Source organism: Arvicola amphibius, chromosome 2 (genome assembly GCF_903992535.2).
Source record: "Arvicola amphibius chromosome 2, mArvAmp1.2, whole genome shotgun sequence".
NCBI lineage: Eukaryota > Metazoa > Chordata > Mammalia > Rodentia > Cricetidae > Arvicola > Arvicola amphibius.
In genome coordinates, this window is record NC_052048.2 from 185,109,948 (window position 1) to 185,133,223 (window position 23,276).

At 47.3% G+C, this 23,276-nt stretch overlaps 2 protein-coding genes across 3 annotated transcripts in view; one reads left to right on the top strand and one right to left on the bottom strand.

Moving 5' to 3' along the window:
- The window catches only part of Atp6v0a4 (ATPase H+ transporting V0 subunit a4), a 73,754-nt gene that overhangs the window by 42,113 nt on the left and 8,365 nt on the right, over nt 1-23,276 (bottom strand). For both annotated transcript variants that reach the window (XM_042054469.1, XM_038318554.1), the window contains exon 2: nt 504-637. In XM_042054469.1, coding sequence (XP_041910403.1) covers nt 504-620 — 117 coding nt within the window. In that variant the 5' untranslated portion in view covers nt 621-637. The remainder of the gene's footprint in view (nt 1-503; nt 638-23,276) is intronic.
- Tmem213 (transmembrane protein 213) lies at nt 15,839-23,274 on the top strand. Its single transcript, XM_042054572.1, has 4 exons — nt 15,839-15,852; nt 16,608-16,789; nt 21,781-21,849; nt 23,105-23,274. Exons 1-4 carry the CDS (start codon nt 15,839-15,841, stop codon nt 23,272-23,274), a joined length of 435 nt encoding a protein of 144 aa, XP_041910506.1.

A 23,276-nucleotide genomic window follows, 5' to 3' on the forward strand; every position in this document is an offset into this window, starting at 1 on the left:
TTATTTTCTAAATTGGACTTAGTTAAAGCTTGGCAAAGATATAAATGGCCCATGAGAAGCAACAGTCCTGATAGCCCATCCCTAGAGTGCCATTACTGGCACTCAGTGTCGGAAGCAATTGCCAATTCCAGGATGGATGCATTGCCTCTAGTCTGACTAGTCAGAGAAAATAGATTCTGCATCCATTTTGAAAATTGGTAATTCTCTATTCACTGCCTAGATCCAACATGTGGAGACACTGCAAGAATTGAAACACCCACTCACTGAACTGCAGCTTCAAAACATTCCTAGAGAAGACGTGGGAGGAGGAGGAGAGTAGAGAGTGACCTGTTGAGGGTCAGGAGAAATCTCAGCCGGAAGGTCAGGGCCCTGGAATTCCGCCTATCCTAGCTCTGGGTTCCTCTTCCAGCAGAGTGAGTTTTGTTGCTTATCAAGAAGCGTTGTGCAAGGGCTATCCATTGCCACCCCACCTTCCTCTTATCACCAAAGAATGCAGCACCTACATCTTTGAACTGAACCAAGCCAAGCTCTCCCAGCTCAGCTACACAGCAATACGCAGCCTCCACCTGGAGAAAGACTTGGGATAAACACATCTCCTCACTTCGAAACACAGATGACATGTTGGCCCAGCCTTAGTCTGGAGGGGGAAAAGAGAGAGAGAGAGAGAGATAGAAGGTAATAAATATATGAAAATCTTAACATGATTTAAGTTAGGATTTTAAAAAAAAACCCACTGGGTTATAGAGTCCCGACATAGCCATGTATGTTCACTGAACACAGCCTAGCTCAGTCCCCAGTGCCCGTTAAACCACTCACACATACGCACAGAGACACACAGAGAAACAGACAATGACAAATAAATTAACATTAATGAACCCAAATCACCCCAAACTGAAACTTGGGAGCACCAATATGAGGCCACGGCTAGAAGAAGTGCCCCGCCCCCACTTCCAGCTTTACCTGCTAGTCACAGCTACGACACCTGTGCTCTGAAAACAACAGTGCAAATTCCCCTCCAGCCACGTGTATGCAATGTTTACGTGAGATGTGGAATGAGTTGTGCCTGTAGACTTGGATTCGATCCCCAATATAGTGTATTGTGTGTGTATATAAATTGTAAACATGGAAATCTAAAAGTTCTAGCGCCAAGCATTTCAGGTAAGGGGTGCTCAGGCTGAGGGATGAGACTTCCAAGGTTGGTCAGAGAAAAGCAACTAAGGCCCTGGCTCTCCCAGCTGTTTCCCAACCACTCAGTGTACACCATAAGGAGCCTACTCGAGGCTCAGGGACAATGCATTCCAAAGTGTGGCGTGTGACATTTGTGACTCACATTCCCCCACCTCCAAACATTTATCATGGGCCTGGGAGATTGCTTAGTGGAGAAATGCACTTGCCATCTGGCCAGATTTAACTGAGTTCAATCCCAGAAACCATAAGGTTGAGGGAGAGAGCCAGGTGCGGTAGTGCATGCTTTTAATCCCAACTCTGGGGAGTCAGACGCAGGTGGATCGCTGAGTTCAAGGCCAGCCTTGAACTATGTGTATACATACATACATACATACATACATAGAGAGGACAAACTTGCAAGGAGTTCAAAGAGCCCCAAAGTTTTCACTAAATAACACATCAGGTTCAGACCCAGGAGGGTCCCCTGACACCTGCACGTTCAGTAAGAAGCTGCCTTTCCTGTCATCTTCCTGCATGATCACCCATCACTGCCACCTCATCTAACCGCACGGCCCAAGCCAGCAAACTCCTAAGGTCTGCAGGTCCAGGTCTCCGGCGGTAAGGCCCTCAGCCTCCTTTCCTCCTTGGCTGGCACAGACTCCCCTATTCTTGTTTCCGTGTGACCGCCAGGGCCTGGTGCCCCAGATCCCTCCCTGACTCTACTGAATAGCTCTAGGCTCAACTCCAGACCCAGGGGTTCAGGACCCTCCACTTCAAGGCTTGCCAAGCCTTGACCCTTCCCCTGGTTCCATCCACAAGGGACCCCTCTCCCCAACTCTCTTCCTCCACGATTCCATGTCCAGGCCTCCCAGGCTGACACCTTCGGGTCTGGAGAACCCAGAGAGTTCTACCTGTTCTAAACGTGAGCCCTCACACAGTCTTCTGTACCCCTAGAGCACTGACTCATCTTTTCTGACTGTGTACCCCTTTCCCATCCCCCTCCACCAAACCTTCTCTACAGCTCTTCTCCTGGACCTTTGGGGCCCACACACCACACATGAAACCAAACAGCCAGGGCACCCAGGGCACTGATTTCCTTTAGTGTCTCTGCTGGAGCAGAGGGCAAGGGAGGACACTTTCCTGGGTTAGGAAGGAAGGTCAAGATGCTTCCCGATGACTAACTGAAGTCCATGTGGGTGCAAGCAGTGAACGGGGGCCTGTCCACAGGGGAGCCCCCAGAGGGCCCCCATTGCTTCTCTCCATCATTTTCCTTCAAGTCAACCTAGAAAACCACTGGCCTCTAAGCATCGATTACACTTCATAACACCCGGCAGGTCCACGGCCTGCCAGACCCTGGGCCTGGGCCCCAGCAGGATGAAGTCTAAGACTCACAATCAGGCCGAGTGGAGGCCCCAGGTGTGGCCTGTCTGCTCAGCTTCATGTCTTCGCTCCCCCTCTCCAGACAGCTGTACTTACTTTCTTCCTAATCCCGCACCTACCTCAGGACCTTTGCTCATGCTCCCCAGCTGAGCCTGGAGCCTCAGTCTTTCCCCTCCACCATCCGGAGACCTCACACCCCACACGGTCCTGCCATTGTTCCATTCTTCCATTAGCCTTCCCTGACTACCCTGCCTCCTGTCTGCTGCCAGATTATCAATGGCTTGCTTAACAAGTGCTCTATATCATCTCCATTAGCCAGCAAAATCCTGAGGCTGGGACTGTCCCATCAGCTTAGCATAGAGCAAGCTCAATATTAATCACAAAGTAATTGTCAAAAATGACGTTCTGACTTTTCCTTAAACTCCGCCCCAGAAGTCTACCAACTGAGCTGCAGCTTGGGCACCAAAATGAATCAGAAAGTTTTTTTTTTTTCTATTCTGTCTGATAAACGAGGCTACGTGTTCACAGAACCATAAGACATTAGTTTCATGCAGACCAAAAAACAACACCAAGACCTTTCTCACCTGAGTTTCCTTGGAGCTGGTTCTGGGTGGAGAGCCAGTGCCCAATTCCTGCAGCAGGGAGTGCCCAGCAGCAGCAGAGGCAGCAGCAGGCGGCAGCCACAGTCAGTTGTGGCTTTCAAGGTGGCCCAGAGCCCAGTGGCAGGGAGGCTGCCTAGCCTCTCCCTCTCCACACACTGTCCCAGCTCCCTCTCCAGAGGCCACTCTGTTGTATCAACACATCCTGCAGTGGGTGAGCTCAAACCTGCCACACCGGCCAGCCCTGCTCCACCCTAGCGCCATCGGGCCCCGCCCTCAGCGTTGACCTTGAGTCCCCACCACCAAGTAAGAATGGAGTTCTCTTGGGGGTGACTTGCCCCTCAGGGAACTGAGGCTGGGGACGAGGCTTCCTGGGGGCCTTAGAAGGGCAAGACAGACAGCAGGCTAGTTCAACTCCTACACAAATCAAAATACTCCTTCAGTCTCGAGAATGAGGCTGGGTGTGGCTTACTGGTAGAGCACTTGCCTAGCAGGTAGGAGGTCCTGGGTTTGATCCCAAGACCGCACAAAACAGAATGAAATCACATTAGGAAGTCGGTTTAGAAGAGAACAGAGCATCTCATTCACTGTCCGTAAGTACTTTCCCAGACGCTGTGCTCCTAAAGGCGAAGAGGCAGGCAGGTGAAGTTCAGCCTCCTAAGGGCCAACCCTGCCATTTTTTTTGAGGTGATGAGACGAACAGAGGAACAGAGCGAGTCAGGTTTTTCTGGGCTCAGAAATTTCCTTTGCAGCGGCCACCTGCCTGCCTTGATGTGAATGAATTTTCCAGAACAGCTTTTCCAGGTGGTTGTGTGCCAGTTCCTTTTGGGTACCCACCTAGGGTCCCCAAAATGCACTCAATGGGTCCTCAAATGAGGGGTGGTTTTTAGTTGGTCCCCCCACCATTTTATGGTGTGTATGTATTTTGTTTGAGACAGGGTCTCACATAGCCCAGGCTGCCTAGGATGCACCAGGTAGGAGACTTTCTGATTTCTGATCCTCCTGTCCCCTCTCCCCAGTGCTGGGAGAGCAGGCATGTGCCACCACCCCTGGCTTATGTGGTGCTGGGATTGAACCCAGGGCTTCATGGATACTAAACAGGCACACTGCTGTCTGAGCTACATTCCTAGTGCTTGTTTTTCAGTGTTTCTTATGGAACACATTTAAACATCTGTCAGAGTAGAAAAACTAGTTTGTGCAAGGACCTTCCAAATACATGTCACTCAACTGCAACAACTTGAATTTTGTGTCACCTAAACTCTGCTAATTATTCATACTTTAAAGTTAATACCATATATCATACCATTTCTTTCGAAAACTGCCAACATGTCATATACCTCTAAAAGAAAGATTCTTTCATAGACACACTCACACAAAGTCATGATGACTCCTCAAATTCAATGATAATGCTTTCATATCAGATGCTTTCACATCAAATACCCTACCGGGGATGTCTGCGCTGGCTTTAACTGTCAACTTGACACAGCCTAGAATCACCTGGAAGTTGCTAATCCCACCAGTCATGAATAAAATCACTATCACAGTTTAAAGCCAAATTTGAAGCAGGCTTAAATTAAATACTGGCCAGGTAGATGGACTCTAGCCAGGTCTATAATCAGGTTCCCTGGAAATGGCCCTAATTCAAGTTTTGCAGGGACTTAAAAAGGCAAAACCCGTAATTCACTACATTTCCCCGTGAAGTCCAATCAAGGACAAACATGCATCCTGAAGTACCTTCTGCCTACATCCAATCAGGGGCAAGAGTACATCTTGATGTATTTCCTGCCCATGTACCTCTCACCCACAGGTGAAGAAGCACACCCAGTTCAAACAAACTTGTTTAGGGGAGTGAAAGCACCTGGCTTGTTTTCTCCCATAAACAATAGCCCCCAGCATTTTGGGAACCATCTGTCCTTGAACAAGGGGCTTGCAGTCCGAAGGCATTTTTGATTCTTAGATCTCTAAAGCATAGTAATTAAAACTTAATTACTATTAAGGGTCAGGCAGTGGCAGCGCACACCTTGAATCTCAGTACTTAGGAGGCAGAGGCAGGTGGATCTCTGTGAGTTTGAGGCCAGTCTGACCTACAGAGTAAGTTCCAAGACAGTCAGAGGGGTTACACAGAGAAACCCTGTCTCAAAAAACCAACCAACCAAACAACAATTATAACATGAGGGCCGGCTTGTTAGGGTTTCTGTACTGCCCGGTACCCCACAGCTGGCAGCCCCAAAGAAAATCACACAGAGATCTCCATAAGTTATAAAACTGGGGCTGGAGAGATAGCTCAGAGGTTAAGAACATTGCCTGCTCTTCCAAAGGTCCTGAGTTCAATTCCCAGCAACCACATGATGGCTCACAACCATCTGTAATGGGGTCTGGTGCCCTCTTCTGGCCTACAGGCATACAGACAGAATATTGTATACAAAATAAATAAATAAATATTTTTTTAAAAAGTTATAAAACTGATTGGCCCATTAGCTTAGTCTTCTTATTAGCTCTTGTAGCTTATATTAACTCATTATTTTTATCTATGTTAGCCACATGGCTCGATACCTTTCAGCCAGGCAGGTTACATCTTGTTTCTTGGTGGTCTGGGCTGGAATGGGAGGAATGGGCTTCCTCCTTCCTAGAATTCTCCTGTTCTCATCGCCCCGCCTCTACTTCCTGTCTGGTTGACCTGCCTATACTTCCTGCCTGGCCAATCAGCGTTTATTTAAAACATGATTGACAGAATACAGACAATTCTCCCACACCAAACAACAACAACAAAACCTTTGGTTCTCACAAAGTGAGTTAATGAAGAATTATTTAGATTGGTAGTCTGTGGGCATGTCTGGGGGTGTCTTATTGGTAGACCTAGCCCATTGTGGGTGGAACCATTCCCTAGGCAGAGAATCTTAAACTATATAAGACAGGAAAAAGCCAGATGAAAGCAACCAAGCAAGGGTACATTTATTCTATTTCTGCTCTTGACTGTGGATGTGATATGACTAGCTGCTTAAGTTCTTGCTTTGACTTCCCCAAAATGATAGACAGGATCTTGGAAGTGTAAGCACAATAAAACATCTCAACCTCTATGTTTGGTTGGTTTGTTGGTTGGCTTTTTTGTTGGTATTTGTGTTGTTGTTGTTGTTTTTTCACAGAATCGAGGAGGATGATTTCCTATGCAGAGACCCACTTTCACATAAGGCCACATTCCAAGCCACCAGAGGTTAAGACTTCAACACACAAATGAGTGGGTGGGGACACAGACCAGTCCATAGCATGGAAGGAAGCTCCAGAGCCCCAGGACTGAGCTCACAGGTTTGAAAGCTGGACAGAGACAACAGATATCAAAAAGAGGGAGGATGGTCCTAAGAGTAAACATTCAAGAGAAGAAAGTGTCTCAGGAATCATAAAGAAGGTGTGGTTTTCTGAAGCCACAGTGAGCCTTACCTCATGGTTGGAGAGAGCAGAATTCAGAGTTCGGAGAAGTGTGGAGTCAAGAAGTTGATGAGAAAGGAAGAAAAGACAGGTGGAGCCATTGCAGACATGTCTATCAAAACTGAGGCTGTGGAAAAAAGAAGGGAGTAGGGTGAGCGCTGAAGAGAAAATGAGACCTCATGGACGAGGTCTGGGGTGGCTTGAAACAGGCTTACATGTTTGAATACTTGGTCTAGGTTGGTGGAAGGATTTGGGAAGGATTAGAAGGTGTGGCTTTGTTTGAGGAGGTGTGGTTTTGTTAGAGGGGGTGTAGCTTTGTTCGAGGAGGTATGTCATGAGTCAAAGCTTCCCACCATCCCAGTATTCCTGCTTGTGGATTAAATGTGAGCTGCCAGCTGCTGCTCCAATGCCATTCCTGCCTGCTACCATGCTCCTTGCCAGGATGGTCATGGACGCCTATTCCTCTAGAACTAAACCAAATCAAATGCTGCTTCTATAAGTTGCCTTGGTCACGGTATCTTAACACAGCGATAGAAAAATAACTAAGACAATTTTATTCTTGTTCAAGGAAAGGGGCAGTTGATTTTGTGTGGCCTGGGTGCATAGCCCATCTAGAAAATAAAGACTTCTACTTTTTCTTTCCAGTTACAGACACTGAAGACAGTCTCTTTGTGTCACAAGACTTTATCATTTAAGTTTCCCTAGAGCTTCCTGCTTGAGCTCAAATTCCTACAGCTGCTGACACACAGAAAGCCCCAGCAGAGCAAGTATTAGCAAGGCCAGTGTCACCCCAAACCAAAATAAACCTTAAATCTGTCCTGTTTCTCTCAAGAGAGAATGAAAATTGAAACAAACACAGTCCTGGCCCCAAAAGGACTCTCCAGTGACTGGTAAGAAAGTGAGAAACAGACTTTTAGTACAAACCAGTCTTTGGGAAAAATAAAAATTGAAGCACTGCTCTGGAGGTTGGTGTGTGTGTGTATACACATGTAATACAGTACTTCTGAGAAGGCAGAAAGGGAGTGTAAATTCCAAAGCCAACTAGGACTATAAACAGCACTTGTTTCTTTCTTTTTGTTATTTCATTGAGGCAGAATCTCTGGGTAGTCCTAGCTGTTGCAGAACTTGCAGGGTAGACCAGTTGGCCTTGAACTCACAGGGATCCTCCCGCCTCTGTCTCTCAAGTGCTGGGATTAAAGTGGTGTGCCACATGCCTGGCTCACTCATATTTCTTTAATCATTTATTTTATAGGGGGAAAAAAAACCCAGGCAGTGGTGGTGCACGCTTTTAATCCCAACACTTGGGAGGCAGAGGCAGGTGAAAATCTGAGTCAGAGACCAGCCTGGTCTACAGAGTCAGTTCCAGGACAGCCTGGGCTACACAAAGAAAACCTGTCTTGAAAAACAACAACAACAAAAGAGTAGATAATTATTTTTTGCAGTGCCAGGGATGGAATCCAGAGCTCTACGATCAAATCACATCCCAACCTTCCTTTTCCTTTTTTCAAGGCAGGATCTCACTAAGTTGCACAGACTGGACTTGAACTCAGATCCTTCCTGGTTCTCAGCTTTCCCAATTATAGACCTGTACCACCAAAACCTGGCTAGCTATATTCACATATTTCTACATACTCTCAAAATTCCAACTCAGTGCCTTGAAGGAAAATAAGAGTAAAATTTGGTGTGAGGTCTTGAGAGAAAGAACTCTCATAGAGTTAAATCCAAAGTAACACTGCTTTTGACATTCAAAGCCTGACACCAGGGACACACTGCCAATTGAAGCCACTTCACACTGGCCCTTGAAGGTCTCTGGGGAGGCACTTGAATGGCCTGAGGATTTTCCATAAAATTGCTCTTAAGCTGGACTCTCCCCTTGCAGTCTCCCAGTGCACAGAAGGCTCTTGTGTTCTCTGCCCATGCCAGGATTAGAAGGACGCTGGCCACACGCACCAATTCAGCTACACAAGATCAGTCTACGAGAATGTGGCACTTAGAAGTCAAAAGGGGATAAGCAGGTGGCAAACTCAAATGCTGGCGAGGAATTTTAGCCCAACAAAACACTCTAGCTAAAAAAAGTCACAGGGGCCTTTTCAAAGACTTTGTCTCATATCTTGGAACCGAATTCCAGCCAGATCACCTTCATTCAAATAGATAATTTTACCAAGCACTTAAGTCTCGCACTCCTGCCTCGCTGGCCAGCCATGGCGCTAATGAGGAGCTCACACTAGGAGCAAGTGATTTAAAGCTGCTTCACAGAAAGGGCCACTCTCTCCTCCACCTCCCACACCCACAACGGACTCCATTGTGGTAACATCCCCTTCGAATCTGTATCCCAGCACCCAGTGATCTAATTTATGGATCTTGGAAGCAGGGTTCTTCCTGCCATGGAAATTCCCACTTCCTCCTGGCCCCAGGCTGTCTCTCACAGTGTGATTGGGTGGCACTGGTGCCATCCAGTTCATTTTGGCTCTCGCTGTTGTTTACAGCGTCGGGTCCTCTAGGTGGCGCCCTGGGACACAGAGCAGCATTCGCAGCCGGCTCCCTCAGCCTCTTCGACAACCACAAGCTGGGTCCAGAAAAGACCCTCTAGGGTGGAGTTCTGTAGGAGCCCCGTTTCTGCCTCAACATACCTTGGCCTTATGTAGGAAGACAGCATTTCCCACAGACAACAAGATGTCACACAGTTTTTCATGGCAGATTTCCCCCGAGTTTCTAAGCTTTTCACTAGGAGTGAAAAATCGCTACCAGCGATTTGCCTTTGGTAACAGTCTAAACTGCACTGTTTTTTTTTTTTTTTTCCCTTAAAAAAAAAGTTTTGTGCCTGATCTAATGGAAGCTCATCAAAGCCAGCTGGACTGGGACTGAACGAGCACGTGATCAAACCGGACTCTCTGAATGTGGCTGACAATGAGGGCTGACTGAGAAGCCAATGATAATGGCACTGGGATTTGTCTCTACTGTGTGTACTGGTTTTTTTGGGGTTCCTAGACTGTTTGGATGCACACCTTCCTAGGCCTGGGTGGAGTGGGGAGGGCCGTGGACTTCCCACAGGGTAGGGTACCCTGCCCTCTCTTAGGACTGAAGGGGGAGGGGTAGGCTTAGTGGGCAGGGGGAGGAGGGGAGGAAGTGGAAATTTTGAATGGTATTATTTATAAAGCAATTTTAAAAAAGCAAAAAAAAAAATAGTTTTAGCTGGACTGTGGTTGCATATGCCTTTGATCCCAGCACAGAGACAAGCAGATCTTTGAGAGTTCGAGGCCAGCCTGGTCTACAGAGTCAGTTTCAGGACTGCCAGGGCTACACAGAGAAACCCTGTCTCAAAAAACAAAAGCTAGTTTTACCTCAAAATATTCATTTGCCAGTTTATTTTTCCATATTTACTATCCTATACTAATTACAGTCATAGAAAACTTAGAAGTCCTGTAAGCCAGCTCCCTGAGAGAAGAACCGCTCAAGAAGGCAGAGTCATTTGCCTGCAGTCCCACAGCTAATGAGCTGGTGGCAAAGCCAGAGGCAGCACACAAAACAGCCTCTGGGCATCATCATTGCAGCTTCCGTGGATCTCTGGAAGGGCTGACCCACACCTGCCCCCATCTGCATTAGTCAATAAACTCCTGGGGATCATTTGTCTCCTCTCAGTGGGTTCTGAGGACCCACAACAAAGGTCTTCCCACACAGCATTGAAGACATCACTCTTCTGGGGTCTGCTCCAAGACAGTCTCCACCAAATATCTTAAGCAGCACCATTACCAAAAGTTATGTATGTGACTTAAGTTTCCCTCAGGATGTGCTAATATGGGAACTTTGAATTCAGGGCTACCAGCAACAGTTGGCTGTGTTCCCCGGGAGGCTGTGGGCAGTCTGGAAGATGTAATGAAGGAGAGACAGAATGGAAAGAGGGTCACAGACGAGGCCAAGTCGCCTTAGGAGAGAAGTTAGAGATCGGGAAGGCAGACCTAAAAGGGTCTGCATCTGGTCCCCTTGGGTTTCACGTAGGCAGAACTAGTAGGAGAAACTGGATGTACCTTATTTCTCCAAAACGTTAGCTTAAAGTTACTCTTGGAGGACACACGTTTCTGTTTATTAAACAAAAATGAACCTGACCACAAGCACTGTTGTGCCAACACAAGCAGTTTGCACAGACGATAAGGCTGAGAACCGGGGAGAACCGGAAGCTGCCAATCACCGGGCTAGGAGGTTGACAAGCCCCTCTCCTCTAGTTGTCTATCAACTTCACCTTACAATGCCCTTACCCTTTTGAGGCTCATAACTTTCTATCCTTTGTAACAGAACCACCCCACGATGCGTTTGGTTCCCTTAAAAACGAATGAGAGGATTGCTCAGTGGTTAAGGGCGCTGGCTTCTCCTCCAGCGTACCTGGGTCTGATTTTTAGCACACACATAGCCATTGACAGCCATCTGTAACTCCAGCCTGAAACCTCTCCTCCGTGGGCATTAGGCACACACATAGCACAAATACACACATGCAGACAAAACACTTAGACATATAAGATAAAAATAAATACATGTTATTTTAAAGGCATGGCCGGGGGTGCGGGGGGGGGCTGCAGATTCTATTCCCAGGGAGTCCCAGCCATTGGGATTGTTAGAGAGGATGAAAAAGGACACACATACCCTGGGTGATGAGGACCTCAGTTAGCTCTCAGCCCTCCCGCCCCTCCTTTCTCCCTTCTTCCCTTTGCAGTCCTGAGACCCTCTATCCTACCAGGAATTCCAGCCCTTGAATGAACTTGACTTTTCCCTAACCAATTAATTTGTCATCTGAATCTTGGTCTTTGAGGAACAGCAGCCCAGACCTGAACTCCAATATTGTTCTCAGAATGGATCTTTACTAGAGATTGGGAGGCCCTAATCAAAGACCAGAGATGGACATCAGCTTAAACGCCTCCCCTATTCCCATGGGAAGTGTCTTCTTGTAGAGGATACACTTTGCCCTTTCCTGGACTTTTCCAAAGGAAATCAGAGACATAGATAAAATGGGGTGGGGGACATGACCCCCACCTTGGCCAGCTCCAGCTCCAGCTACTACCTCCAGGTACACGCCTGACCGCTGACATAATTATTCCGAAGTGTGTTTTTGTTTGTTTGTTTGTTTTAGTAATGTGTAACCAAACACTGTCTGAACTCTTTGGAAAGGAAATCTTGTGAAAGTTCCTACCGAATGTCTAGCTTTGAGCGCTCTAACTTCCTGGTACACTTTCCAAAGTAAACCCGACACAGATGAGGGGGTCACTGGGTCCTTACCTGCTCGTCACTGCATACCTGTGGGAAACAAGCCATTCTGGTCAATCTGAGAATCACCCTGTAGTCCCTCGTCAAAGGACAGAGAAGTCAGTCCATCCTGTGTTATGATTACAAAGTACACATCTGATAAATGAATATTTGCCATTGTCTAACAAACAATCTCAAAATGAACAATAGCTAATTAAAAAAAAAAAGTAGGGGCTAGACCATTACCCTTGCCCTGACTCACAGATTTGATAGGATGCTGTCAGTTAGGTCAGGACACTGGCAGCTCTTCCAGAGGACCAGGGTTCAGTTCCCAGCAACCACATAGCACAGGGGATCAAATGCCCTCTTCCACCTTGGGCACCTGCAGACACATGTGCACACACACTCATGCAGACAGCATAAATAATTATATATATATATTTCTGTTTAAACATCTGAAATGAATTGCTTGATTTTCTATTGCTTGTCATAATTATTTATGTCATCTCAGGTTTGCTTATTTTGGTTTTTTGTTGTTTTTTGTTCATATTTTGGATTTGAGGATAGTTTTGTCAGGTCTCAAACATTTCAGAGACCCTTCAAAGTCTTGCAGATTCTATGCGCTGCTTCTCCCTCTAGTGCCAACCAGACAAATCAATGCTGCTTTACCATGCTCTTTGTAAGGTTTATTGGGAGGAAAATATTGAAGAATTTGTTCATGGGGTGGCGGCTTTGGGAGAAAATAAATTCCTCTCTGGATTTTGTACTTATCAGAGAGCAAAATTATCCGCAATTTAAAGATCACAACTGGATTTACCTGTGATTCCAGAATGAAACACCACCTCATTCTATAACAATGACTAGGTTTTCCAAAAGGCTGAGGAGTTGTCTGTATAGACAGGAGAGAAGGAAGGAAGCCCGGATGGGTCATTTCAAAGTGAGTCTCCTTGTGATGTGGGGACAGGAAGACAGAGCAATAGGAAAATGATTCACCGATTAACATCATGTTACCTTTTTCAGAAAACATCAACACGGGGAATGTGGATAGAAACTGTCTAGCTCCTGATACCTTGGAAAGCCAGAGAAGCAACTTGGGTTCAGTTGGTGGCATGGAATGAGCGACCCATGTGGCGTGGAATGGTGGCATGAGAGACCCCATGTGGCGTGGAATGGTGGCAGGCAATCTCTGATCTTGGGCTACACCACCCTGATGTGCTGTCATGTTTGCACAGTCTCTCGCCTGGACGTGTGTACCCACATTTCCCCCCTTACTAAGATGCCACTCGTAAAATAGGATGGATTAAATCTGCACCATTTCACGCACGTTTGGGGCAGATGGCTCTGTGCGTATGACCGTATGAATTGAGGCTTGTGGGTGCGTGTCCACACGTGCAGACTTAATTGAAGGAAGTGCTCAGGTTCGTGACTCTTTGTGTAGATTACCCTAGTGCTGCTTTTGGCACTGTCTAGCTTCCAGTTAGGATTTCTACAAATTGTGGCTATTGATAACGAAGATATTTTTATATGTGTTTTTATTTTATGTGTATGATATTTTTTGTATTATTTTATGTGTCTGGTATCTGCAGAGACCAGAAGAGGGTGCTGGATCCCCAGGAACTGGAGTTACAGAAGGTTGTGAGTTTCCACGTGGGTGCTGGAAACTGAACGCAAGAGCAGCCAGTGCTCTTAACCACCAAGCCACCTCTCCAGCCCTAGTGAATGGGTATTTTCTGGATGAGTGGCTTTTGACATCTGAAGTGAGGTGTTCACACTCTACCATTCCTAGAGGCCGTTCCTGGACTCCCTACAGAGTCTAGAAACAGGCTGGATTCCTGGAGCTGGAGCTGCAGACCGTCATAAGCCACCCGGCGTGACTTCAAGGGACCGAGCTTGGGCCTTCTACAAGTGCAGTACATGTTTTTATTTTAATATTTATGTTATGTATGTGCCTGAGTGTATGTATATATGCTGTGTGCATGCAGAGCCTGGAGGTTAGAAAAAGGCATTGAATCCCTTGGAACTGGACTTACATACCTATTGTGAAACCATCATGTGGATGCCCGGACTCAAACTCCAGGAGGCCAACAAGTGCCTCTAGGGCATCTCTCCAGCCCGCAGTACACGTTCTTTCCAGCTAGCCACCTCTGGCCTCTCTTCTTTTTTTGATTATTCAATTTTGAGGTACTGGGGATGGAATAACCCAGGGCCTTTGGACATGGGAGACAATCATTCTACCACTGAGCTATACACCCTCACCTTCCCAGATACACTTTAAAATTGCATATATGTATACTATGTGTGTGTGTGTGTGTATAATTTCTCCTTCCTCCCTCTACCCCCTCCCATGCTCCCCCTCATCCCACCCCCTCACAAATTCATAGCCTCTTTAAAAATATTATCATTACATATATATACAACTCAGGCCGATAGTGAACTTACTATGTATCCCAGGTTGGCCTGAATCTCAAAATCTTCCGCCTCAGACCCATAGTCTCTGGCAGTGTAGGTATGTGTACCACTCCCAGCTTGGGAGCTGACCTGCCAATGCCTCTCAGTTCTGCTGTCCTCTTCTCTATCCTCAACCCAGCTTCTTATTTCAGAGTCTCGCGATCTCTGAGAGGGAATTAAATAGCCTGTGAGCTGACCTTCCTGTATTCAGGTCTGTTTTCAAACCCCGTCTGAAGCCCGACGCGTCCACATCTATAAGTTCTGTAGAGATGGCTTCCCAATCGTAAGATAAAGCCCAGTTTCCTTTGTCATGTATTCAGGACTATTCCCGATCTGTCCTCAGTCTATCCAGATAAACTGTGACCGTCCCCTCCCCTGCGCCCACTTGTGCTTCCAGAACTCACTATCTAGACGGGGGATATCCTGAAGGCCCTATGCACACTCATGTACCTGGTGAGCTACACATTTTTGATGGATCAAAAACCCTATCTCCATTGTAAAACGTTCTCTCTCTCTCAACCCCTCTACCCCCAACCACAGGCCAGGCACAGGGTTGCTACTTGGACACTGGTGAATGTCAAAACAGTGGTTGGCTTGCGCTGGACACTTTTTGGCAAGACCTGAAGCACTTCTACCTCATCCCCCAAATCAGCGCTACCACTGATTTATTCCTTTGGAAGCAGCTGAAGCAGGTGCCCTTCTGGGCCGCTACATGTCCTTCCACGGAGTTATTCTGATTTATTTTACTTTACTTTTTGGCTTTTGTGGTTGTTGGGGTTTAGAGGCTTTGGGGGAGAGGGAAAGGCCTCACATAGCCCAGGCTAGTCTTGAACCCTTGAACCTCCTGCTTTCGCCTCTTACGTGCTGGTGTTACAGGAGTGAGTGGCCAGGCATGATCACTTTCTCCAGAGCTTTAAGTGAGCGGGATTGCATCCATCACTTCCTTACTGGGCTGACTGTGTGTGAGAGCACAGCGTGCAAATGCGGGGTAGGCCTGCCACACTCACAGCTCTCTCACTTTAGATGTGCAAGACTGCTTGAAGAACGCGCGACTCCCCTTTGCACACGCCAGCTTCCACACCAGCCTATTGTTGTTTCCTCTGTAAGCCCGCCCACTGCTCCTCTCATTTTTCTCCTCTCTTCCCATAACTGTCTTACCACATTGCATCCAAATTCTTCCTCGCATGACCTCTCTGCAGGAGTGTGCTCTCCTCAAGGACAGGAACTGGGTCTCAGTGACCTCGTAGTGCTAGCTAGGCTCACGGGCGCCTTGCACTCTCAAGGTGAGCGTGCAACACTGCAGTCAACTCCCCTCAGCTTCTGTCACTTCCTGACATTTCAGTGACTTGTCATCAATTATAGTCTGATCATATTAAATGGAAAATTCCAGAAGCAATTCCTAAGTTATTATTATCATTATTATTTAGTTTTTCAAAACAAGGTTTCTCTGTATCTCCCTGAGTGTCCTGGATCCACCTGCCTCTGCCTCTCGAGTGTTGGGATTAAACTATTATAACTCTGAATTAAATGTTATTTTAGGTATGCATATGTGTGTACTTCGCTTTCAATTGTCCCCTTGAGATCTCGGAATGCACTCCCTTAGGTAAGAACACTCAGACGAGAACACTATTCGTCATTCAGACTGAAATCAGGGTTCCATCAGACTGTTGCTACTCAGTCCAGCATCTTCACACAGACTCCTGATGTGGCTACACATTCCCCAGTTGGCATAGATAGTACTCAGCCTGGCTCTCCAGCCCTCCCACTGCCATGCTGACCAAGATTTATCTATGCCAAGGTCAGAGTGAGCTTCCGGGCACCACTCTGTCTGTGGCCTCTCCATGCATCTGTCTTCTTTAAGCAATCCCTCTCTCTCTCTCCTCTTTACCTGTCAAAATACTGTGCATGCATCAAGGCTCAGTATAAATGTCACTTTTCCCCCCTAATGTGTCCTATCAGAAGAGATGGCTTGGCTCTGGCCGCTGATGCCCAAAGTCCTTAACCATTTAGTCATTCCCTCAGCTACTCGGGGTCTTGTGTTTTGTAACAGCAGCACCCTGGGTGTGGATACAGGGCACACAGTCAGTGCTCAATAAATAACGGAGACACTGGCTTAGGGAATCTACACTCTGCCTGCAGGTGAAGCGGTAGCAAGACCAGCCCCAAGGAACCAGCCGATGATCCCCTTCCCTTTTCCTTAATGGGAACATTTTTGCCTCAAAAATAGAGGACAGGGATTGCCCCTCCTCCCCTCCTCCAGCCACAGTTACAGAGGCAGAGTAGGTGTGACAGGCAGTTTCTTTGGCTCCGCCCTCTTTCTTTTCCCCCAAACACTGAACAGATACCCAGCTCCTTCAGGACAGGAGTCACCTCGAACACAACGCACACAGGACCCAGGGTCCCCAACCCGGGGCACCCCTGTGCCAACATGGCCCAGACAGGTGTCTCCCTCTGCAGCCCTGGGTACCTCACCTCTGCCCCGCAGGCCACCCTGCTCTTCAGCCTGGTCCTCGCCTCCTTCCACTTGTCCTGCGGTACAGGTAATAGTTCTGAGCTCTTTTTCTTGGCCACCTTGGGAAGGGGAGGGCAGGACTGAGGGGGAGGGGAGGATTCCTTGGCCCGGGTTGGCCCTGCACGGTGGAAAGAGGAAACAGGAGTTTCCCTGGAGGATTAGACAGGGAAACCCGGTGGGAGTCAGCTGGGGTGTCTTGGGTTTGTCTGTGACACTCAATTCCTTTGCTAGGACAGCAGCAGGCACCCGGTGGTCCTTGCCACAGTGAAAAAAAAAAAAAAAGGCCGATTCGTCAGTATCTCGCTTACCATGGGGCCAAATTGGTAGAAAATGTGTGGCTCCCCGCTATTTCCCGGGGCTCCTGGAGGCTCTCTCAAGGATGCGCCCTCGTCTTCCCTTAGGGCAGGCAGATGTTCCCTCCAGCCCGGACTTCCTCTGGAAAACCACCCCTAGCTCTCCACCCTCCCTGAGCATCCCCAGCGCAAGTGTCAGAAACTTGGGATTCCCACCCCAGGTCTCAAGAGGCCTGGCTTTCCCAGGCTGGGCTCTGCACCTGAGCATCCAGAGGTCTGGCTTCCTCTCTCCTGCTTCTGGCTTTGACCCTGCCCCAAGCTTTCTCAGCGTGGCCCCACTCCTGACAGATGCCTCTCATCCTGAGTCTCTCCTGTGGGGACTGTCAGGACACTCTTGGGACCCGCCAGAACCACAGAGCCTTGACTCCCTGCTCCCAGACCCACATACTGGCTGTGTGATCTTGAGCAAATTGCTTCACCTCTCTGTGCCCAGATTCCTTGTTTATAACACTGGGGTAAACAGAACCATGATTTATGAGATGACTTCTATGGAAGAGATGAGCTTGCAAAGAATTTACAACAAAATCGTGGCAAGCACATAATGAACAGAAGCCGTTAGAACTATCCGCGACTTATCCACCACAAAGAAGGACGTTAGTTTTTGTGGTGGTTGGTTTTCTTTCTCCTTTTTACTGTGACAGAGCCACGTTAGGTCTCCCCTGGTGCACCAGTCCCTGGCTGGTTCTCAGAATGCTGGAAGGTGATATTCAAACACTCAGGAATTCCCCTGGGCTATTCCATCTGAAGCACCTAAAACTGCAGACATGGAGGGGGTGTTGACCTCCAAAAATAACAACTCAGAGCGGTAGAGGCGCACGACTTTAATCTCTGCACTTGGGATGCAGAGGCAAGCAGGTCTCTGAATCCAAGGCCAGCCTGGTCTACAGAATGAGTTCCAGGACAGCCAGAGCTACACAGAAAAACCCGTCTCAAAACCCAATAAATAAATACATAAATACCAATAAAAAGATAGGACAATTTCATAGGATTCAATCTAACACTGACATCTAATTTAGATTTTTGTTACTTTTGTTCCTCCCCATTCACTTATTCCGTCTGGAGAACATCTCCCTCCCCCCCCACTCTCCCCCCACCCCCCCACCCCACCCCCCTCCGTGGGTGGAGAGGCAAGATAAAGGCTATGGAAGTGATTGGGTTTTGAAGGAAAACTCTAATGTCCAGGAATCAGTTTCTCTAAAACAAAGCCCAGCTCCATGCTGTGTAAATAATTTACAACAGTAGTCAGATTGTATCAAGGTAATCACCATACTTCTGGGTGGGGGAGGGACTGGGGACCTGGTGGCAGCAGTTTTATGGTCCTCAATGACCCTGTGCTGGGTGTCAACAGTACCTCTGAAGGACACACCACAGTGGGGCGTTGAGAGGTCTAGGCTCTCCCTCCCATTTTCAAGGAAACAGCAATATCATTTTCCAAAGGAAATTTCAGTCTCTTGGGTGGGCAGGAGCTCAGTTGGGGAAGTGCTGCCTAGCAGGAACCCAGCACCCGTGGAACCCATGGTGTATGTCTGTCATCCTAGTACTGGGGGAGGTAGAGGCAGGAGAGTCAGGAGTTCATTGCATATAGCAGGCTCAAGGCCAGTCAGAGATTCCTGAGAGTCTGTCTTTAAAAACACATTTAAAAACACAAATGAACAGACAAAAACAAACAAATAAAAACCTGCTTTTAATCTGCCTACCTAGGTTGGTATTTGTGTGGGTAGAATTTTCTTCCACATAAGTGCTTCAGGTTGAACTGTGCTTCCAATAAAGTGGCCATCAGCCACACAGGTGACACCTGAGCACACTTCACATGTGACTAAGGTGATGAGAAAGATGAACTTTTCTTTCTTTCTTTCTTTCTTTCTTTCTTTCTTTCTTTCTTTCTTCCTCCTCCTCCTCCTCCTCCTCCTCCTCCTCCTCCTCCTCCTTTTTGGTTTTTTGAGACAGATTTCTTTGTGTAGCTTTGGAGCCTGTCCTGGAACTCATTCTGTAAACCAGGCTGGCCTCGAACTCACAGAGATCTGCCTGTCTCTGACTCCTGAGTACTGGAATTAAAGGCATGTGCCACCACTGCCCAGCTGAAAGATGACTTTTTAACTTAAATTTATGTTTTTAAAAAATCAACTTAAAGAGGCAGGCAGATCTCTTTGCGTTAAAGGTCAGCCTGGTCTATAGAGTAAGTTCCAAGACAGCAAGGGCTACATAGAAAAGGCCTGTCTTAAAAAACCAAATAAATAAATAAATAATAAGATAAGATAAGATAAAAGGGTTGGAGAGATGGCTCAGTGGTTAAGAGCACTGAATGCTCTTCTAAAGGACCCAGGTTCAATTCCCAACACCTGCACTGCAGTTCACAACTGTCTGTAATTCCAGTTTTCCAGTTCCAGGGGCTCTGACACCCTCACTAGACATACATGCAGGCAAAATACCAATATACATTATATATATTTTTAAAAAACAGCTTAAATAGTCACAATGGCAAAGAGCTGCTGCTCTTCTGGGCTGCGTGGATGTAATGTCCCTTCCCTGAATCTGAGCATTTGTCTCTACAAACCAGTGCTTCTCCACAGACAGAACTTCTAGAATTCCTTCCACAGTTGTTTTTCCCCCCATCCTTCCTTGTCAACTGGGAAACAGTTACAAGCACTGACTATTCTGGAAAGCAGTAGACTTGCCCGCATGAGAAGTCGTTTTTGTTGATACCTGTATGCCTGGGTAACTACATCACAACCCTCAGAGATAAAGAATCAGGGTCAGATTTCCGTGGTTTATTTGTTGACATGTTGGAAAGAAACCGAATCTGCTGTGAAAGAGACATTCTAGACTGTTCAGTGCTTGATTCGATTCACGCTGGAATGACCATCCTATAGCTATCCGCACAGGAAGCAGCCGTGGGCAGTGGGTCCTTTTCGGTTTTGCTTTGTGTTCTTTCTTTGGAGACAGGGTCTCACTCTGTAGCCCTGGCTGGCCTGGAATTTGCTATGTAGACCAGGTTGGCTTGGAACTCAGAGATCCCTCAGTTTCTTCATCCCAAGTGCTGGGATTAAAGGAGTGTGCCACCATGCTCCCCTGAAAAGCTTAAAGAAGGAGGAGGAGGGGGGAGGAGGAGGAGGAAGAGGAGGAGGAAGAAGAAGGAGAAGAAGAAGAAGAAGAGGAGGAGGAGGAGGAGGAGGAGGAGGAGGAGGAGGAGGAGGAGGAGGAGGAGGAGGAGGAGGAGGAGAAGAAGAAGAAGAAGAAGAAGAAGAAGAAGAAGAAGAAGAAGAAGAAGAAGAAGAAGAAGAAGAAGAAGAAGAAGAAGAGAATAAAAAGGGACTGAACTTGGGTCAACACAGATACACAAAGACACACACACAGACACACAGACACACACAGACACACACACACATACGCACACACACACACACACACACATATATCCATGTTTACTGCTGCACTGTTTATATAGTAGCTAAAAAATGGGGCCAGCCTGGATGTCCATCAACGGATGAATGGTTGACGGGCATGTGGTGCAGATGCATGAGTTTTACTCAGGCATAAGGAACAAAATGATGTCATTTGCAGGAAAATGGGTAGAATTAGAAATCATGACAAGCAAAATAAGACAAACTCTGAAAGACATATTTCACAGATTTCATCTCATATGTGGAATCCAGAGAAACACAACAAGATTTGGATGCTATTTCACAAACGTGGAAGAGGGACTGTTCTAGCTTGCTTCTCTATTGCTGGGACAAAACACTGACCAAAAGTAAATTGACGAGGGAAGGGATTATTTCACCTGAGTTTATAATCCATCAGCAGGGATGCCAAGGCAGAGACCATGAAGCAAGACCTGAAGCAGAGGCCATGAAGGAACACTAGCTTGTTCTTCCATGGGTCATAGCTTGCTTTTTTTTTTTTTTAAGTCTCTCCTAGAACTAGCTCTTATAGACCAGGCTGGCCTCAGACTCACAGAGATCCATCTGTCTCTGCCTCCCAAGTGCTGGGATTAAAGGCGTGCGCTACCACCTCTCTGGAACCAGAGTTCTAGGACAGTCAGAGATACACGGAGAAACCCTGTCTCAAAAAACAAAACAAACAAAAAGGGAGAATAATCCTTCATTTGAACTCGTAATACAAACATCACTGACTGGGGGACTTTAACAAAAAGGTACTTGCTCATGGTTCTGGAGGTTGGATGTCTAGGTCAAGGTGTAGACTGGTTTGGTCTCTCCCTCCTGGGGTTACAGATGGCCTCTGCCTCACTGTGACCATGAATGGCCATTCCTCTAAGCCCAAGCATTGGTATCTATCTCTTCTTCCTTCTTGTTTTGTATTTGAGACAGGGTTTTATTCTGTAGACCTGGAATTCACAGAGAGTCACCTGCCTCTGCTTCCTGAGTGTTGGGATCCTAGGATTCCGCACACCTTTATTTAGCCTGAATTACTTCTTTTGTCTGTCCCCGAATGCAGCCCCATTGGAGGGTTAGGGCTCCTTCTGCTGAACGTGAGGAATAGGACACAGTCCCTTACCAGAGTCTTAATGTCACATAAAGCTCTACTGTCTTCACTGGCTCTTCTAGAAAACTGTCATTGTACTCATTACCCATGCACTAAATAATTCAAACCCTCTGCCCGGGACTCATTTTGCCTTCCGCCTGACACCATCTCTTGCTTTTTCTTGCAGAAGCTAGCAGCGGCAACTCAACCCTGAGTATACACCACCCAGACCCTGGGACCCTGGAGCACTGTGCCAGTAAGCTTCCCCTGATCCTAGAGCCATCACTGGAGCTAGGAAGGAAACTTGGGCCTCTCTTCTCCCACTAATGGGTGTCAGATGACCCAGTGACTGCCTGCTCTTCCCAGACAGTGGAGGAAGGGGATGTCCCAGCATTGTTTACACAGCAGATTAAGAACTTGTTTGGCTTTGATCTCAATAATCTCACGCACAGGTGGGTTTAATGGCTCATGCTCTGGCCAACAGCCAAAGGTGCCCTGAGTACAAATGTTCCAGCATCTGGAGGTAAGAAGCCTAATAAAAACAGCTGGTCCACCAGGCAACGGTGGCGTACACTTTTTTTATATAATGACTTTAATTATGTATACAGTGTTCTGTCTGCATGCTAGAAGAGGGCACCAGACTTCACTATAGATGGTTGTGAGCCACCTTGTGGTTGCTGGGAATTGAACTCAAGTCCTCTGGAAGAGCAGCCAGTGCTCTTAAACCTCTGAGCCATCTCCCCAGCCCAGTGGCATATGCTTTTAATCCCAGCACTAGGGAGGCAGAGGCAGGCGGATCTCTGTGAGTTTGAGGTCAGTCTGGTCTACAGAGTGAGTTCCAGGACAGCCACGGCCGTTACACAGAGAAACCCTGACTCAAACAAGAAGAAAACAAAACAACAATAACAAAAACCCCAGTTGGTTCAACCTCTGCCCAAAGCGGGAGCTGCTTGAAGACTCTTTCCTTAATTCCGTTCATCCTCCTAAGATGTTTCCAGGGGCAGGGTGCTCAGAGAGCAAAGAGCAATTTCTATCACACGTGTCCAATCAACAGAAAGCTTTGCTTCATCTTGACTGCGTCCCCTTTATCCCGTCCTCATCAGATGGCAACTGTCCTTATAACGTGTGCGTTCATAAAGAGGGGGATGGGCAACAATACTTAAAAGGCCGAGAATACAGCTTTGGGGTCTACGGACTGGAGCGTGAGCTCTAATTCTGTCATCTTGTGGTCTTGGGCAATGTCCAGTTTGAGTTTCTTTGTATGAAGTAGAGATAATAGCTGGACCTCTCACCGGGCTGGAGTGCAGCTCAGCGGCCAAGCCTATGTTCGTTCAAGGCCCTGAGCTCAATCCCCATCACTGATACTACCGTGAGAGCATAAGGCAAAGACTAACAAGTAGCAAACAAGAAGCTTCTAAAGGTCAGCTGCTGTCTCGCGTTCTCTTAACTGATTTGGGAGGGAGTAGGTGTGGCTGGTGTCTTACGTTCCCTTCTTGCTCCTCCCCCACCAGATGTGGACTTCTGCCCACTAGCCTCGCTGTGCTGCCGAGCTTCAGTGGATGAGTACGGCTGGATTGCTGCGGCGGTTGGCTGGAGTCTCTGGTTCCTCACCCTCATCCTGCTGTGTGTAGACAAACTGATGAAATTAACTCCAGAGGAGCCCAAAGACCTGGCAGCGTGAGC